At 41.4% G+C, this 20,477-nt stretch overlaps 1 protein-coding gene and 1 long non-coding RNA gene across 2 annotated transcripts in view; one reads left to right on the plus strand and one right to left on the minus strand.

The window, feature by feature from the left end:
* Positions 1–20,477, minus strand: part of LOC123377070 (pinopsin-like) — a 154,790-nt gene that overhangs the window by 122,144 nt on the left and 12,169 nt on the right. The window contains exon 2 of the mRNA XM_045029483.1: positions 20,012–20,340. Within this exon, the coding sequence (XP_044885418.1) occupies positions 20,012–20,340 (329 nt within the window). The remainder of the gene's footprint in view (positions 1–20,011; positions 20,341–20,477) is intronic.
* LOC123377072 overlaps positions 1–20,477 on the plus strand; it is a 60,288-nt gene that overhangs the window by 36,558 nt on the left and 3,253 nt on the right. The window contains exons 2-3 of the long non-coding RNA XR_006582070.1: positions 6,849–6,953; positions 8,473–8,553. This is a non-coding gene — a long non-coding RNA (uncharacterized LOC123377072). The remainder of the gene's footprint in view (positions 1–6,848; positions 6,954–8,472; positions 8,554–20,477) is intronic.

Here is a 20,477-nt window from a genome sequence, read left to right on the forward strand (position 1 = left end):
TCATGGACTGTTTGCTTAGTTGAGTTGTTATACATTAGTTGTTGTGTTGTGTGGATGGCTGCCTAAATCACATGATATTGTTTCAGCTCCCTTATTGGATGATTGAAATACTTTACAACAGTGGAAACAGAATACTGAATAAGGATGAGATTTTTACAGCAGGCCAGGGATTTTAGATGCATCCTCTATTAAAATTTAATATCTCAACCCCAAATAGTCTTGCTAAAGTTAGTGCTTAACTTCTTTAAGATCTCTCCCTCGGTTATGATTGATCTGGATTTTCACTTCTGTATCTTGCAGGTATGGTTTCAAAGTGAAACTCAGCTGACAGTAATTGATTTTAAAATAGCTTCATATGAAAGCCATGCATTTTCCTAGATTTGCATAAATCTGTGCTTGGGCTTATTCAGAATCTTCACAAACCTTTCAAGGAACCCAGTCAGGTTTTTTTGGATTTTGTTTTAATTTATACCCAAACATGGGTTAGTCTTGGTTTGGGTTTTATTGTGAACTTTTTACACGGCTATAATCATATAAAGTTGTGTATATAGTAAAGTATTAGCTCAGCTATACACTACGATGTTTTACTGCATGAAATATTAGACCAGATCAAGTAAATGTGACTGTTATCTTTTGGTCACTGTCCTATATACAAATAGAATATAGGGTCAGATGCTTAGCAGATAAATTATTTATATCTTCGTTGAAGTCAAGGAACTATGTTTACACCAGCTGATTATCTGGCCTCTATATCTTAATACTGTTTTAGTTTAGATTTCTCCTTGAGCTCAAGAGTAGAAGTCCTGTGTTTTTCAAGCAGGACTGTAATGCTGTGTGGTAAAGTTAATAATGAATAGGTTGTACATGCAACCAATAATTTGTTTAAAAAATAACTTATTTTCCTTTTCATTTCACAATTAATTCTCTCAGCAGAATTTTTAACCTTAAATCTGCAGTAAACTGATTCATGCAGCGTACACAAGTCCTGCTGATTTCCTCATTGTGTGTTTAGACAAACTGTACATTTTAATGAAACTTATCGGAATACTGATGTGATAGGCTCTCCTTATCTTCATCAGAACACCACCGGACTACTAATGAACTCTTTTATTAGGATTTGATTTGGCTTCTATCACTTTTCTTCATGAAGCTTAAATTCTATCTGCTGTTGAGTGATATAATTTTCCTGGCCTGTTCTTATTTTAAGTTCATGTAATATTTATGACAGGACAAGTTCATATTGTAAAGTTCCATGCTCAATATCTTAAGGCTTTGTTAAGTAAACTAAGGCAACCATTAAGTATTTTGAACTTTGTACCAAATCCTAGTCATCCATTGCCACAAATAGTTCCACTGAAAAGAATGTGACTAAGAGTGAGTTCTGTTCATAAATACAAGAACTGGAGAGGAGGAGTTAATTACTGATTACAAAATGTTTAATTTTCCTGATCAAAGACTCAAAATTAAGTTGAGAAGATGTGTCTGCCATGTCATACAATGAAATTCCTGCTAGGCAAAGTGAATGTCTTGCTTTTTTCTAGAATGCTATATAATCAGGTGAAAAAGGAAATGAATGTTTATTGAGTGCTCAAGTGCTCAGGAGAGGACATAATTAAGAGGAAAGAACAATGTGTTCAGATTTGTGTGAAGATCTGAACATTCATGATGTTTAATATTTTTCAATATTCATTAGCTATCTGAGACATTGTTAATTATTTTGAAATAGTTGCAACTTGTGCTTTTAATCTCCTTTGTATCCTTTTCTAAAGGGCTCAGAATTAATATTTCTTCTCTTGCTGATATTGCCTCACTTCCATTGGGCAAATACTAGGACTAAAACTGGCCCTCTAGTAACAAGGACTATTTTAAAAACATTCTCAGTGTATGAGATCAGTTTAAAGAATACTGTACTATTGTTAGCATCCAGATGACATTTCCTACCAAGTTATATCAGTCTTTAAAGTATCTGAAACACTGGGCTTCAACTACACTATTTTAAGCATCCCTGCAAATGTAACAATTAAAAATGTCATGAATCAGAGGAAGAAAATACTAATGTTAAGCAAAATTATACAGTTTCCCCTGGTTGGCTCAACATTAAAGTCCTGATCTTTCAAACACTTAAGCATAAGCAGAATTTTATTCCTATGAGTAGTCCCATTGAATTCTATGGGGCTATTTATTTCAGGATATTAAGAAATTTAATTAAAGTCAATATCTATTGTAAAAGCCTTTTGAGTTTCAGTGATTTCCCTCCCCCACCTTCCTGCCAAGAATTATTTCCTATGTCTTCATTCTGGAGTTTTCTCCCTGTAGCTTTCACTGTATCACTTGTGCCACTGAGAGTCTGGAACAAGTAAAGCACATCACTCTCTCAAAACCCATTCCACTACACAAATGTAAATTCACACACACCAACCTCTACAGATGGATATAACAAAAGTTAGATTTTATTATTGGGCAATTGTTGCCCAGCTACTCACTTGCTTCCATGGTTACACATGTCATGAGTAAATGAAAGGCTTTGTGGACATAACGAGGGCACACACAGCTGTGTTCAACCATTTATGAAAGCATGGACAGTATCAATTAAATAGTTATAATGCTTAATTATTGAGCTCTCCTCCATCTGAGGATCTCAAATGGCCACATGGACTTGCCAGCAGTGGGAAGTACCCTCCAATTAGCTTCTCCTTCTCCTCAGAGTCTGATTTGTGAATTTTCTTTGGTTATAACTGTCTTACCGGTGGTTAAAAATGGGATTCCTAAAATCGCTCTTACCCTGAGGCCTGCTGCAAAACAACATGCTGTGCTACAATCATGGTTCAAACTCCTAAAACTTGCAACGGTAAAGGTACAACTGAATTTACAGAATACGTCATTGTAGATAGTTTTATTTGCTATAAACAACATTAATCCAATCTTTTGCAGATAGGAAGAAATGTCTTTGGTGACAACTGCAATTCACATGGATTTTCACAGTAGCTGTCTGGTAATGTGGAAAGGACCATGAAGTTTATACTGAACACAATGATGTACTAGTCTATAGCAAGATAATCCACCCAAAACACACCATATTTTTCCCCATCCACCACAAGCATTGTGAGAAAACACAAGTGGATGGTAACTGCTCTAGTGTTCCATGGATGGAACTCCCCTCTGTAGAAAGGCTAAGGTGATATTTAGTTGGCAGCTGTGGGGACAATAAGTCTGTAGGATTTTGAGGGGAAGCAGGCTAGGTTTATATTACAGCAATATTTCAAACTGGAATGAGCCCATGCCACTCACAGGCTGAAGATCCGTCCTTGCCCACCAAGCGATTCTCACCACTATCAGCTGATTCTTCATTAGCTGGACAAACTCCCACAAGAGCCTTAGCAAGCAGAAATCATCATGTGACCGCCCTCTCTCTCAGGGTGTGCAAGCTTATTTGCTCTTTGCAACAACAATAAATATTTTATGCATGGAAAGTGCATCCTCAGTGGCCTGTGTGAAAGCAGTGGGTGGCCTCTGTCTAGTTCCCAGTGGACAAATGTCCATGTTGCAAATGGCCACGTTCAAGTTGAGGCACTGTGGAGTTTTGGAGGAAGGAAAAGTGTCAGATTAGTGGGGGTTGCCCTGTACAACCCTGGTACCTAGCAAATCAGCAGACATCTGCATCGTTATTAAGGCTCTGCAGCCTGCCTGTTCTTCCTCACTTCAGCTTCCTCATTTGTCTAAGCCAGTGGTTCCTAAATTTGTTCTGCCACTTGTGCAGGGAAAGCCCCTGGCAGGCTGGACCAGTTTGTTTACCTGCCGTGTCTGCAGGTTCAGCCGATTGTGGCTCCCAGTGGCTACAGTTCGCTGCTCCAGGCCAATGGGAGCTGCTGGAAGCGGCGCGGGCCGAGGGACATACTGGCTGCCACTTCCAGCAGCTCTCATTGGCCTAGAGCAGCGAATCGCAGCCACTGGGAGCTGCAATTGGCCGATGCGGACACGGCAGGTAAACAAACCAGCCCGGCTCGCCAGGGGCTTTCCCTGCACAAGCAGCAGAACAAGTTTGGGAACCACTGGTCTAAGCAGTATCTCTGTTTATAATTGAAATCATGAAGCATAATGGGCTCACAGTAAGCCCATTATGTAATCTAGTTCATTTTAAGAACATATGAAAGGCCATGCTGGGTCAGACCAAAGGTCCATCTAGCCCAGTATCCTGTCTTCCAACAGTGGCCAGTGCCAGGTCTTCAGAGGGAATGAACAGAACAGGTAATCATCCACTGACCCATCCCCTGTTGCCCATTCCCAGCTTCTGGCAATTATAAATTACTAGGCAGAGGATGGGTTTTGCAAGAATAAACATTGGAAGATTTTCTAGTCCAACACTCTGTGCCAGATTCAATAGTGCGGCTTCTGGGGATACAATTTACTCCATTTGTCTTCCGTGGGAGCAGCTGCAGTGGACAGATTATTTGCCAGGTGAGGTCAGCAATCATCTCTAGCCAGAGCTCCTAAAGGCCTTGCCAGCAGAGGCTGCTGGGGACTGGCTTTGAATCATCCTCTTACAGTTGGCCTACTGTGGAAACCTCTCCCTCCCAGGAGAGCCCTGCCCACTTCTGGGGATGGGCAGTCCAGCTTCAGGCCTGCTAGTGGTGTTGGATTGTAGACTGTTTATACCTTTGCTCCCCCATTCCCCGGGGTCCTTACCATTCCCGATGTCACACCAGCCCATTAGTTGAAGTTGAACTAGTAAGAGAATTTATGGGGTCAGATAAATACCAGAAACAAACAATATAGGAGCTATAGGTACCCACTCTACTACACTACCACCTCTACCGATGAGACCCAATAGATCAAATCCTACCCCCACTTATGTCCTACACAACCCTACTGACTTGAATGGGATTGGACAGAGTGTAATTCAGGCAGGATTTGGTCCATACTGGAATAAAAGGACCTATATCTCTTGGCTTTCACAGAATGTGAGTCATATAAGAACATGCATTTAAGAAGTGACTGTCCTCTCAAGTATAAAAGATTCTATCAGACACACAGCACGATGGATGCACTGGTTTGAAAGTCACTTAGCAATATTGCAATGGCAAGTTTAAAAAGGAAATTGTATTTTAAATTACTTTAAAGCAACATACTGGAACAAATGAATATGGAATTACTGGCCAGTTATCAGCTAGGCCCACAATACATTTATAGTAATTTAGTAGTGGCTTTGGATGCAATTCTGAATGATCATAATGTATGTAGAATTACTTGTTTTGGACAGTGCAATTGGCTGGAAAGGAGATGTGTCCTTCTAAAGATAACAGGAACTGCCATTACAGAATAGATGAAAGGGCCTTCCCAATCTGGTATCCTGCCCCCAGTAAGGGCTAATGCTGGATGTCTCAGGGGAAAGTATAAAACTAACAATGCACCTAACTATACAGCTGTAGAGAAGAACAAATTCTTACTGGCTGCAGATGGTGTTACGCTTATGTGCTAAGGTATATTAAGGACTGATAACCTCACAAGTGCATCCTAGCTAATGTCTTCTGAATAATGTATGGCTAGTCTTATTAAACTGTTTAACATCCTAATATTATATCCATGTAACAGTGAGTTCTGCAGTTTAATTACAAAATTAGGCTCTCTTCTGTACAATTGAAATTTGCTGGGTAGCTGGGTGTAAATCGGTGTGGCTTCACTGACTTCAGTGGAGCTAAGATGACTTGCCCCTACTGAGGATCTGAGCGAATGACTTTCCTGGGGTACGTTTTCAGACAAGTCTTTTTAAATCTGCAACAGGACTTTATTACTCAACTCATAGTTACTAAGATTTCTGATTCCCGCCATGAGGGACTTGTGAACAGCTAATTAAAACATATTCACTGATTTTCTTTTGCTGGTTTTTTAATTAAATCTTTCAAAGAATACTAGTAGGCTGGATTTATCTTTGCAAAAAGCTTCTGAAAACATGTTTCTCTTTCCATGTTCCCCTCTCCTTTCCTTTCTCTTTCACCTTCTCTGCACTGCCCTTCCCTCCCACCCCACAGTTCCCTTCTCTTTTCTCAGACTGTCCCATAGGTGTGGGGGATGCTGCAGCACCCCCAGGTTTTATGTGGGGCCACTGGCCCTGCGCCCAGGGCTCCACACTCTTCTCCCTAACCTCTCACTTGGGGCTCGGGTCCTGGCTGCCAGCCCCACTCTTTGGCTGCTGGCCCAGGGCCACACTCCCAGCCCCGCACCCTGAGCGCTGCTCCTGGGGGGCCCCTGCCACCAGCCTCGCTCCCCGGCTGCTGTCCCCGTGCCCGGCCCCACTCCCTGCTCTCAGGCCTCCACTCCTGGGGTCCCATGCCCAGCTCCCCGCTCCCAGGGCTCCACTGCCCGGGCCTCGCGCCCAGCCTCACGGCCGGGGCTGGCTGCTGGCCCTTGCCCATGTCTCCAGTCCTGCCCCCATGTCTGCCCCCAGCTGTAGCCTCTAACCCCTTGCCCCTGTCCAGGTCCCCCCTCTCCTGGAGACACAGCCCTGCTCCCAACCTCAGCTTGGGGCAGGGGCATGGACAGGGGTAAGGGAGCTGGCTTTCAGTACCACCACTACTAAAAATGTTCCAGCGCCACTGTACTGTCCCTGTCCCTCCACCTCTAGCTCCAGGGGTAAGGCTCCCCATTCTAATTCCTAGTATCTCCTTTTGAAAAGATAGATATAATGTTGGCTGCTGTCCAGTCATCTGGAATAGTAGCTGATTTTTAAAAAAAATTCCTTATGTATATCTTTGCAGATCTTATGAAGCTGAACTATTCTAAATTTTATGTCCTTCTGGACTTTTGGGGAATGCCATCCAGTCTTGGTGATTTAGCAACATTTGATTTCTCAGGTTGCTGTACTGCATCTTGCTTTGATCTCTATTGCTGATAAATTGATGCAGAAGAGGTATTTTCAAATGCATGTTTCAGAGAGAAGCTGACTGACCCTTCTGAATGTAAGTACCTTCAATATATTCTCCATACAGGAGCATGATTTTGTTATTGCATTTTCTTACTCTGCACAGCATCAGGTCTAAAATCTGATATTCTTGTAAGGGATGCTCTTCTGCATGGCGCTGGACAGGTAGCATAGCTAGAAAGGTAGGCTTCCAACCTCTGCTTCTTAAACAAAAACAAGACTCTTTTGAAGTCTAGTCACATGGTCACACAGCCTTAAATAATGGGGACTAGATCCTTAGCTGGTGAGAGCCAGAATTGTACCATGGATAGGGCATTCTGCTGGGATTCATGTTAGATTGCTTGTTTTCAGGGCAAGGACTGTTTCTCGCTGTTTGTACAGCTGGATGTCTTGGGGCCCAGATGTCAGCTGGGACCTCTAAACACTGCTGTAATAAAAATGATTCATAATGGTGGAAATTGGCACAGCTGCATTGGCTACACCACCTGAAGATCTGGCCTTAAATCTATAGTGCATTTTATTAGTATGGAAAAATCACAAAGTAGATTCTTAGGATAGGATTTTCAAAAGCACACTGCAAATATAATGTGGTGGTGTTTGCTTAGCATCAGTGAATGTCACAAAGCTTATTTTGAAACATGATAAATTCCCTGAATCCCATTATTGAAAGTTGGTTTTGTAAAAAACACAGTAGAAGGCTTATTTCCTGCCTGACTGAGCTTATATCTTGCATTAGACAACCGGTTCAGACCTGTAATATACCAGAGACAAAGTGGATACTGACTGAGCTCTCACTTATTTAGTGTTTTTCTTTCTTTGGTGCTGCATGAATAGCAAGCAATACCATCTATTAGCATAATACCACTAGAGTGCATTACAGAAATGCAGCCACTGGAAGAGAAGCAGGAGAGATTGTGATTGGTGTAACTAGCAACAATATACAAGTGTTTCCATTGTGTGAAACAAGCTTCAAAGTCAAGAGAAAGGAACTCACCTACACACCCCACGCAAAGGACAGCCGTCTCCCTTCGTATGCCATGGTTGTGCACGTCACTCCAAAAAGGGCAAAGTGTCCCTAGAGCCAGCCTAAAGCATAGTGGAACTGTGCATCATGCCCAACACAGACTATTGGGTACAAGACCATGAGAATATGTAATTGTGGAGCGGGTTCTGTGTGAGTTCGTGTATACCAGATCAGATTAGAACGGCCGAGCAGAGGACCAGGATCAAGAAAGATCGGGGTGAATTTTTTTCACCAAATAGATTTCATTGAAAAATGCATGTTTTAGTACTTTGAAACAATTTGTGAATTGAGATGAAATTTAACTAATAGTTTCAGTGGAGAAACTGAAGTAAAAAATGAAGAAAATGTAAATGTTTTTTACTGATCATTTTGACTTTTAATTTCATATTCAGATTTGGCCAATTTACAAAAAATATTTGGTTTGGAATCAACCTAAATGTTTTGATCATCTTGAATTTAATTGAAAAAAAAATTAAATCAATGCAAAATGTTTAGGTCTATTTAAAACAAATTTTCTCAATTTTTTTTTCAGATTTGCAGATTCAGAAACCAAACTGAGAAATGTATAATTCATTCAGCTCTGATAACACACACGTGTTCACCTACTATGAAGGTAGAAATAGGGGTGTGAGGGAATATTGGTGGGATTGAATGGGAAATCACAGTCCCCACTGCACTTGAATAAATCTCCATGAGCACACAGCTTTGGCAGTTATTGAACTGTTTCACTAATGTGCATTGCGCAAGGTTCTCTGGAGTGCCCGGGAGCAAATACATCATTCTTTTTAACTAGAGCATGGGTTTAAACTTAACTGACTTTGTTCTAAGGATTTATTTTAAAATCAGAATCGAATGTGTGTGAATGGGGAGGACTAACAGCAAGGCTTGAGTTCAGGTACAAGGTGGGGTTGTGATGCACACCCTATGGGCACAATAGAGTTCAGAGGAGGTGTGAGTTGCCTCAGTACTTGTTGGGACCTAACTCCTTTTTATATAATGGAGCACCAGAAGTAGATAAACTTATCAGTGCTGTTGGTACTAGATTTTTCCAAAATGGACAGAGAGGGTCAAGCAGGGACCATGCCCCTCAATCCACCAGAGGAAAGTGGACGCTGCAATTCTACACTGAGTTTATCATGATGCCAGATCTCAATTTTGTCAAATATGAATTCATATCATAGACATGCCTTCTTCTGTGTCTAATCCCAGTGCATCAGCTCCTTTTTTCTTAGCTAGATCCTTCCTCAAGACTCACTTCAACATCTATCTCACTGCCTTGTAGGAGATCTAGCTAGACAGAAGGTCCACAGTCCCTAAACCATGTCAATTAAATGTCTCCTCCATCCCAACATTACATTTAAGACGACGACTGATGATAAAGAAGTAACCTTTTAAGTTGCACTGAGCACTTGGAGACTGTTTAACTTGTCCTTTCTGTGTCTGTCATTTAAGGATTGATGCTGAGCAATAGGGATCAAGAGCACCAAACACTTCCCAGAAGATGTTTTGTGCATCTGTTGTAAACTCCTTGTGGTGGTGGGGAACTGTCTTTATCTGCAGAAGAGCTATACTTCATAATTAATCATAAGCATTAAGAGAATTGGTCTGATGTGTTGTGAATGAATGTTTATTGTATATTGTGCAGTCTACTTGTCATGTGAGCAGGAGAGAGAATGGAGAATACACGTGCACAGGAAAAATCTCAGTGGAAAACCCTTATATGCAGCTTTTCTAGCTTACCAGGTCACACTCAAATTTCTGCTGGCATAGGGGGAAGCAACCCACCCACTTTCATATAGGATGTTACTCTAGCCCAGGGGTAGGCAACCTATGGCATGCATGCCAAAGGTGGCACACAAGCTGATTTTCAGTGGCACTCACACTGCCCGGGTCCTGGCCACCTGTCCGGGGTGCTTTGCATTTTAATTTAATTTTAAATGAAGCTTATTAAACATTTTTAAAAACCTTACTTACTTTACATGCAACAATAGTTTAGTTCTATATTATAGATTTATAGAAAGACCTTTTAAAAACATTAGTGTATTACTGGCATGCAAAACCTTAAATTAGAGTGAATAAATGAAGAGTCGGCACAGCAGTTCTGAAAGGCTGCTGACCCCTGCTCTGTCCTCACGGTGGGAGTATTCTTGCACCACAATTAACAGATGATTTAAGGATTTGTGCAGTAGTAGATTCATGAGTTCCTCCCCCATTCTGCCCCCGTGCAGGTGGGGTAAGGAGTGTATCTTCCAAAAGCCTCATGGTCCTGCATAACTGTCAAGGTTTAGCTGCTGGTCGGGTCCCCCTGCAACCAAGGAGGCAGGTACCAGGATTTGAGGCATGAGAGAACTGGCCTACATAGGGGAGAAGAACATAATTTTGTTTGCCCACTCCGCATGATGTTGTGAATTTCATTACTTGTCTGAGAGCTGTGGATCAGTGTGTAGATGGGCGATCTAAAAGTCCAATATCAAATCCTGCATCTGCTCCTCTGTGACTGAAATCTACACAGAGCTGATTGTCACAACAGGGAAGAGTTTGGGGGTGGGTGGGGGAGAGACGTGATGCTGGAGACAAGAATAATACAAATGAAAATATAAGGTCAGATTTCCAACCATTGACTCCAACAGGGAAATGGTGCGGTAGTAGCCTTGCTCTTTTACACCCATCATAAAGTTAACGTTAACTTTTTTCATGGTTTTTTTTGGTAATATGAAGATAGCAAAAGTGTGATGGGCCGGGAGGGATAAGGAGAAAAAATATAATCCCCGAAAATGAAACAAGCACAGTATGAAGTTAAAAAGAAAACTGGACAAATTAAACCTAAGGTAATAACCAGGCTACCCCCAGCAGCGTGTTCCCCAGAGCTTTCCTTGTGAAAGGGAAAGAGCACAGAGTATAAGCAGATCAGATGCCAGCTGTATCTCTTCCACTTGCCAACTCCTTAGGCAGGAATGATCCTTGGTGGTGGCGGGAGGTATGAAAGTGGAAAATATATGGACCATGACAGAGATGCCAGGTTTATGTCCTGTGAACTCCTCCTTGCTGCCAAGGTGGTAAGTGTGTATGTTTGGGAAGGGGGGTGACAATGTTTCTCAATAAATCCAAAAGTAGTATGATTTGCCTGCAAAAACTGTTGGCACTAACTGAGACCGCAGACTTGGTCCTCACGAGTGGAGCTGTAGTTTGTGAAAATTACGATTTTGATCACAGTTGGGTCTGAGGCACAGAAGAAAGACCTGCTTTTCCCCTCTGTATTTGCATGTTCTTGGTTCTAGCACTCCTCTTCCAAGCTGCTCTGACTAGTGAATAAAGCTGCATTTGAGCTGAACTCCCCAATCTGTAGCTCCCCTCCTTTTTCCCATCACACATTTCCCATACCAACCTGGTGCTTTCACTCCTGACACCCAACCCATATAAAATCCCCCTCCCCCCTTCACCTCATCTAAGTTGCTTGTGAATTTAGGACTTAAGTGTAATGTTTATTAATTCTTTAATGATTTTATAATAAATATGTCAACAATAACCAAAGCCAGAGGGCCAGCTTCACCCAGGTCTAACATCAATGTGTGCCAGCATAAACCCTGGCAGAGCTCTATTGGCAGACAGTTGGCTGGCAGATGACGTTTCAGCACGAAGAGCCCGCAGATTCTGTTGTTCTGGGCTGGCAGAACAAATAGAGAGAGGAGTGGGTACCAAACAGTGGGGACTGTCTGGAAAGAGGGCATGGCCAGGGCAGCCAGTTAAGGGGAGTCAGTGCTTCCTCTCAACTGCTTCCATTGGTGGTGTGCCTGTGACAGGAATCCAAGGTACCTCTTGGAAGGACTGCAGCAGTAATAACACTGCCTGCTTTCCACTGGAGTAAATCTTTCCACCTGGTGCAGGAGGCTTAGCTGGCATAACTTCCTGCACCAGCTTTTCCAAATTTGGCCTCAAATGCATATTCACAGGTTTATTATCTCTATTATCCTGTAATGTTCTATGTACTGTGGATCTAAACTACACTTTTTTTGTATCTCCCCCCCCCCATACTGAGGCGTGGCCACGAATATTCCTTAAAAGCTCAAGCCAAATACCAATAGACACTATGGAGTGAAGAAATTGGAAAAAGGATGGGCAGGTGTTGGTACTTTAGAAGGAAGTAGCAGAGAGCTGGGCTATAGGATGGAGAAGGTGGGGGTGGTCTTCAGAAGCAGGGATCATAAGGCAAAAGTACCTGAGATATACATAAGAGGACTATCTGCGGGTGTTAACCACTATTTTATATGTTTATATTTGGGCATTTATATTTGTTTTCTCAGTGTTGGATTTGCATGAATATGAATAACAGCGAAAGGCAAATTGGTAAACTCCATAGATGGAGAAAAAACAACTTTCAGATTTCATATCCCTCCCCTCTGTGTGAAGAATGGCAATTAAAAACATACAAAATTATCTGTAAAACAAATCTCTCATTCTTAAAGTTTCTGTGTTACCCTGCCACTGTATAATGATTCTCGCTTTCAGTAAGGTCCTAGTGAGTCTAGTTGAATGTCTGAAGAACTGGCATCTGGGTGATGGTATAAACGTTTTTGGTCCATTTTTGTGAATTTTGCACAAAAAATAAACCTTTCCGTGCTGCTGCAAAAACATCTCTTCTGTAGAAGTTGCTTCTACTCTAAAATTATAGCCTCATTGGTATTTACTGGCACTGAGGTTACAGTAATCTGTGGTAACAAACAAGTTATTAAATTTAAGCAGTTTATACCTCCAAATAAATCTGAGATGAACCTCACTTGTAAAATACAACATCTACATCATCAATAAAATATCTCACTCTCTTGTCCCTGGATCCCACCAGTGCTACCCTTCCTTCATCCCTTAAAAAAAATTATAATAAAGTAAGTGTCACATTTGGATAATGTCCTTTTAGTTGCCACATTGCCTAAAAGCAATCTTAACAATACAGTTGGTCTCAGATAAGGGACACAATACTGAGATGCCTGAGGGAAGTGGCTTCATGCTTTCAATATGTTTTAATTCATTGTTCCAATGCAGACTTGTATTACTTTGCAAGAGATCAGAAGTTAGTAGCAAATTGTTAATAGTGCATGTAACATGTTTGGAGGTGGCTAGGAAGCTATTGCAAATACAGTCTGCTAGAGAATTCTCTTTGTAGGGTCCTCTGGGATCATTTTCTGTTCTATTCTTCTTTTCCCGTTCCAGTCACAGACCCTGTACAGCAATAAATTTCCCTCTGGATAAGAATATTGCTACCTCTGGAAACTCTCAATGCTGCTGGAAACATAGGCCAGATGGGTCAGTCACGAGAGAGACTTCCTAAGGGCTCCATACCCAACTGCCACAACATTTACAGCTTCTGCAGACTTAAGTGTCAGGGAAGAAAACCTTTTTCCATCTGATTTCCCCAGCCACACCCCACAGAGACTACATGCTTAATAAAGCCTTTAATTTTGTATGTTGCACACAGAGTGAGGGCTTCCCTTTCAAGGAGCGTGGCAGTGGGATACATGTATTGCTGTATCTCATTTCTGAAGAAGATTCACAAGCTTTCACGCTAGTTCACAACTGGCAACATTCAACTCGACAACAATTAACGTTCTAGCAACCATATAGGATAGCATATGTGCAGGAGGTAATGTACAAATACCACTAATGTCTAGCTTCATTGTATTGCTATTTGTGTGCTTCATCCTGGTTTTCCCTCTGAAGTAATTCAAATTTTTGTCACTGATAAAAAAATACTCAGCATTGGGCCTCCTTTCCTCGGGATCTGGGTTATATAGCAATAATTAATTGATTAACTTTTTAAATACCGAAGTCAATGGAGCAATGCTGATTTACACCAACTAGGGATCCAGCCCCTTGTGTACAGCCAGTGACTAATGCAGACATCTGGTAGAGTGAGGTGTCTAGCACTCAGAGCCATAAACTTAGGCGGGATAAATGATCTGACTTTTCATTATTTGTACTGCAGCAGCAGTTGGAGTGGACCAGGAATCCCATGGTGCTAGCACTGTACAAACACAGACCAATGAGTGTTGAAAATCATTTTGTCCCATCTCCATGAGCAGTCAAAAAAAAAGGGGGGGGAGGGGCAGCAGCTCAGATCCCCATTTCCTGTACTGAGAAACTTAACAATGTTCACATTGAAGTTGTCCTCAGATGGCTTTCACAGTTAACTTCCCATTGAGATGAGTGGTGGTAGTGAAGGCTTCACAAGTTGCTGCCAGGATATGGGTGTTGTGAATACTTGATAATATCTAAATAAACCATTTGCAATAACTAATTCAGGAAATTAATGGAGCTATGCCACCTTATAATAGCTGAGCAGCTGGCCTTGGGTGTTTAAACTAGCAGCCAAACACTGTCAATCCTGGTTGAGCAGGGAGTTTGTGGGGTGTGTGAGAGAGGGGCTGTTTCTGATACATTTTGTTAGGGAGTTGTATTCTGAGAGCATACAGAGCTCTTCTCCTGTATCTGGCCAAATGCCTACCAATGGTAGGGCATACAGAAGTGAATCTGCTGGTGTGAGAATGGCTTAAGGAGTTCTTAGCCCTGGATGAGGCTCAGAATGGTGCCTTTCCATGAAAGTAACTGGTCTCCTCCTCCAACCTAACTACACACTTATGGAGGGAAAACAAAACACTGCAGTGCCTCTTCCTAGCATCTGCTAGTGCACTTCAGGCTCTGAGTGTATGGCTGTGGGGCTTCAGTAAAGAACACTGCAGAGTGTGCTGGGCAGTGAGAAATCTCAGGTTTGCTTTGTGAATGTTTGAACTGCTTGAGGGTTAATCAAACGACAGCTGCCACTTGCTCAAGAGCATCAGTAATTGGATTTCCTGTTTTGGGGAGAGTAGTGGAGTATGAAATGAAAAACCTATCGATGTACATTTGAAAAGGAGGGTCTTGGCTGGGGGAAAAACTGTTTAATTAAAATAGTAATGGCCAGCTATATGTCAGGAATCAACAAGCTCGCCAGGATTGCGATAAGGGCTCTATTCCATAAACGGTGTGTGCAGCTGCTTGCCTGTGACATTTTTGGTCTGTTAGACCTTTTGCTTTTCTTTCCCAACCCAACTTCTCTCTTTTACCCCATAGTTATGGTTGGCTCCCCAGCAAGGATCTTCCAGGATCCAGCACCCAAAGAGTAGGATATTGATGGACTGAACTTTACAGTAGAACCTCAGAGTTACGAACACCTCAGGAATGGAGGTTGTTTATAATTCAGAAATGTTTGTAATTCTGAACAAAACGTTCTGGTTGTTCTTTCAAAAGTTTACAACTGAACATTGACTTAATACAACTTTGAAACTTTACTCTGCAGAAGAAAAATGCTGCTTTCCCTTAATTTTTTTAGTAGTTTGTTTAACACAGTTCTGTACTGTATTTGGTTTTGCTTTTTTTGTCTCTGCTGCTGCCTGTTTGCATACTTTCGCTTCCAAATGAGGTGTGTAGTTGACTTGTCATTTTGTAACTCTGATGTTCATAACTCTGAGATTCTACTGTACCTCTTCGTCGCAAGGAATCTTTTCTCCCTTCAAATCTCTATCATCACATACCACTAAGTATTTTTCTCAATGGAAGGAGCGCAGCACCTTCCACCCTCTCCCAACCCCAGGGATAGCATCTTGTCTCTCTCTGAGTCAGACAAAGGCTGTTTCAGGGTTCTCTGAGTAGCATCCATCCACTTTTTAAATTATCACCTGAATTAGCCAGTACATGAAAACATGGTGGCAGCATATGGCACTGCCTGTACTAACCTTCCTCCATCCTGCTCCTCACTGCACAAAAGCTTTAAACCACAAATTAAATGAGATAATCTAACCATACATACCATATTAACTACCTCGTAGGGGCAGGCTTGTCCAAAATATAACTGCCAGGTGAAGTGAAACTATTTCAAGTCAATAGAGAACTTTTAAAGTAGTTGTTGGGAAAACAATAACACTCACAAAATGAGCTTTCTTCACTCTCTTCCACCCCCTCTCCACAGAACACCAATCCCTTCCCTCCAGACCCACAGATATATTTCCATCAGCAAGATGTACCTGAGAGCTTATAGAAAGAACGGGGGTCATTCCTTCTCCACTTTGCACTGCAGTAGATCTTTTCATAACAAGCCACTGATCCAGTTCTAGTGCAGTGGAAACCGCATGATCTGCCTCTCTCCACTAAGCAACCCCTTGTCTTAAACCATCACTTTACTTTAAAGTATTCCCAATGTGTCTTGTACTGTTTTGTCTGACCTTTCGCTAAAGATCCCATCTGCTCAACAAATGTTTTTGCTGCCCCCTTAGGGAGGTTACTTGAGAGCAACCCCTGTTTCATGTTACTTTTTTAAATACAGTAGTCTTACTGCGGTTTATATCACACTTATTACAGGAACATTGTTTATTTAAGGACAACAGGAATCAGGATCCTGTTTGAAATTAAATTAAAGCAGAGGTTTCTCATTTCTATGGTTTAAAACTGACTTGCTAACATCTCAATTTGACTTGAAATTGGATCCTGTTGTACAATGCAAACCCTTTCGAAAACTAAGGGTTTTCCAGAAATCACATCTAAACGCCCAAAAGTTAAACTAATACAAAGTGTGAAAGGTGCCCTGGTCATACAGAATAAAAGGCCAATGTAGTAACCAATTAAGATTCTTAAATAATTTTAGTTAAGCAACATGGAAATACCAAATGGTGCCAACAACTGAAATAAAAAATTATTTTGCTCTTTATAGCCACAGTAACGTACAACAGAATAATAGCAACTGTTATATACACAGGTTTTTCCAGTACTTTGCTGAGTACAGTCCTTCAGACTGAACTATATAATTTTACAAAGAAGGGGAAAACACAAAGGACAAGAACAATCTAGTAAATGGGATTTTCACAGGTTCACAGGGTGTTATTTTAATGCCTCCAACCTACTTAGGTTTTATGTATATTGCAACAAAAGGTAGAAGCTGCCTTAGTGGAGGTCTCAAAGAAACTTTAGTTATGGAATTTGGTCAGGAAAAAGTATCATTGTGAATACTTTTACCTAACCTGGCAGTATTTCCATATAGGCATCAAGGCTCTACACAATGATTTAGCTAAACAGGCCTGAACTAAAACCCTGAGAAAGTTCCAAGCCCAAAGGTTTGGGGGGGGGGGGCAATTCAGTCCTGGATCTGAATTTTGAGTTCATGCTCACCTGTAATTTGATTCCCCAGGACTTTAGTTAATCTGTATGTCTTTATGGAGGCTGGATATTTTCCTAGACTGTAGGTGTAGGGGGATGAAGGAGGGTTTATAGGAGCCAGGAGGAAGGTGCCTCAGTACTCACCCGAACCCCTTGAGCTTCTAGCATGTATTTGGATACCTCTGGTAACATTCACTGGGAGCATTGCCATGTTCTGGAGCTTAGAAAAGGCTGAGGATGTTGATGGAGCCCTTACATGGAGAAAGGGAATTGGGGGAGCAGGAGTCCTGCTGGGAGAAGAGGAAGTAGCATGCAAGAATACAGTTACTAGACCTGTTGCATGGCTTTTTGTTGGAAAATGCCAAATTTGCTGAAACAATAACTTTTTGCAGGAAAGGGACACTTTTTGTCAGGAAAGTTGCTTGGGTTCACAATGGAACTTCTAGAGAGAGAGACCCTAGCAATTAGGGCACTCAACAGGGATGTGGTAGATCGCCACTCAAGACTGTGCTCTACCTGATTGGGAGAAGGGACTTGAAGTTGGGTCTTCTGCATCCCAGGTGAGTGCCCTGACCACTGACCTACAGTCAATTGTGTGTCTCTCACCCAATGAATATTTAATTACAAGTGGAACATCCCCAGCAGGAGCCCATGACCCACCACAGAATAGCCAATATCCTTATGGCTAGGGCACTCTGCAGAGATTGGATGGGGCATAGAGAATGAAGGCTACACTGTGTGAGACAGAAAGAGCACAAAGGCAACAGCTGGACAGATGTCCTAATCTGTCCCTTCCCCCAGGTTTGTTCACCCCAAGAATTCTCCATCCTCCTCAGGCTGCCCAGTCCCATTCACTCCCCTCCTCTAGCTCTCCTAACCCTTCCCTTGGTACCCCAGCTGGCCTGGATGTGCCAACCTCCCTGCCTACCTGCTTTTAGGGGTTGTGTATGGGGGGGTTTACTAAGGATAGGATACGCTTCTGCCTCCTCCCACACTGGCTCCCACTGCATGGGATGAAGGAGATAGACCCTGAATGGGAAATAGTGATTTATTCTTATCAAGAAATGGCATGCACTGAACTGAAGTTGGCTGCTTAGGAAATTGACCTATCTCCTGAAATTTCAGTCTGTAAAATACTTGGCAATCATTCTGCCTTAAGTCAGGAAAATAACTCATATACTCTGAAACCATAATTATTACCATTGGGAAATGTGTGCTTTTAATGTTCCACAGGGTGTATGTTCTTTTCTGGCAACGTAAACAGTGAAGCTATTGCTGCCTCGAAAACACTCTGGCCTTCCACCGTTTTCTCACTTTTTGTATATGCCATGTAAAATCAATCTCATTTTAATCTCTTCTTTTCTACTAACAGGGAATTCTCTTTTCTTTGAGCCAGAGTCTGAGCATAAGACAAATCTCTCAGGAGATTTCTTTTGTTCCTAACCTCTCATATCATGTAGGCCTTTCTGGTTTATCAACCAAACCTCTGTTGAAGTGAGTTATTGCCCTATTTGTCCACTATCTCCACAATGTCCCTCAAAAGAACATTGCTCTGAAAACATCATCAAATCCAGGTAGTCTGCTACATTTATAGAGAGCAGAAAAAGAAAAGAACCAGGTTAATAATTTACCAAGAGGACTGTGCACTGAGAGTGGTAAAGAGAGGAATATTTCACACCACCTGTCCAAGGCAGCATAAAGAAAAGGAATTGCTGACAAAAAGCTAGATTTATTCCCTGGTTTAAAATCTAATTTCCATCCTAATGGCTTCCACTAATCCACCTAAAACAAGAAAGATTAGTTTTGAAAAAGTGAAAGGTCTTTTAATAAGTAAGTCTGTGGTGGTGGCGTTGTTTTTAAATCACTTTCCCATTTTTCAAACTAACTTGATGTTGTACTTGGTAGAGAACAATGAATGAAACAGGAAATGTTTTCAATCTGTTTGGCCTGAGGAGCAAAGGCACCACATTGTGTGTGCTCTCACATAGTTATCAGTCCAAAAAAAAAAAGCAGATTTAGAGAGATTGATGTTCTTTAGAAGATCAATAAACAGCCAACATTTGCTGATGATCCTAAGCTAGTCTCCAGAGATACAATGGAGGAGGTGCAACTCAGTGAATAGTAGGTTGACTTGAAGACTCACCTTCTAAGAATGACAAAATCGTGTGAAAGGCAATGATGGTGGCTATGCATAGAGGTTAGAGGGAGATGGGGAAGAGGAAATGTTCAGCAACAGGACTGGTATTCAAAGAATACTACTAAACAGCAGTCTTCCATGTATATCCAAGAGCAGAATTTATCCCGTGGTGGTGATTTGCTGTCTTGGGTAAATTGTGATGCAGCAGCATCCACAGTGACCATATTTTCCATGTATGCAAAATATATATACATACTACTTATTTATTATTGTAAATATATATGTAAACACAAACTTTAAATTGAAAAACCCTATAGATCTGCAGTGTGTTTACTGGATGTGTTCAGCCCAGACATAATTACAGAGGAAAAATAGTAAGCATCAGCACAGAGCACATTTTGTTTAAAAACATCGGACTCTACCTCTTATCTTAGTGTGTTGCACACACCATTTCTATTTCTAAGCTTCTGAGGGAGCTAATTCTGCTGCCTCCCTGATCTTCCTCAGCTGTAAAGAGACTACTTCCATGGGACTAGTCAAGCACTGACATTTAACCATGTGCTTAGGCCCTGATGCAGCAAAGCACTTCTGCCACTGTCAAAAAGAGACTGAGTTAAATTGGACCTGGTGTCCAATTCAGCGTCCTTCATAAGTTTGTGATGTCCACCACTGTAATACCAGCCAATGAACATTAGCTATGAAATTTAGACAACGTATGTTTATAGTAAAATAAAAGAATATTTAAAAATGTACTTACCTGCTTTATAGCACATAGCAGCTTCCCATAAGAGTAAACAATAATGAAAAAAGGAATTACAAGGCAAAAGATGAAGAGACATATGATATAGGATATATTGTTGGCATCCCTCGAATGCCAGTTTACTGAACATGTTGTCCCTGGTCCTTCCGGTCCATAGCTACTCCATCCAAAAAGGGGTGGTAAGGTCCAGAATAAAGAGTACATCCATGATAAGAAGATTCCCATCCATATTTTCCTATAGTTTGTGGCATCTGCTTCTGTAGAGCCCATCATTGTACAATAGCGTTCATAAGAGAGCACAGCCAAAGATATAAGTGAAACTGTACCTGTAATAAAAATATATATATATTATTACCAAAAACAGATGTATGAAGATTTAATATTTGCTGGTAAATATTGTCACAAAAGGTATTAAATCAGAAATCATGGACTAAATTAAAGATGAGATTGAACCCCAATATTT

This window comes from Mauremys mutica, chromosome 9 (genome assembly GCF_020497125.1).
Source record: "Mauremys mutica isolate MM-2020 ecotype Southern chromosome 9, ASM2049712v1, whole genome shotgun sequence".
Classification (NCBI taxonomy): domain Eukaryota; kingdom Metazoa; phylum Chordata; order Testudines; family Geoemydidae; genus Mauremys; species Mauremys mutica.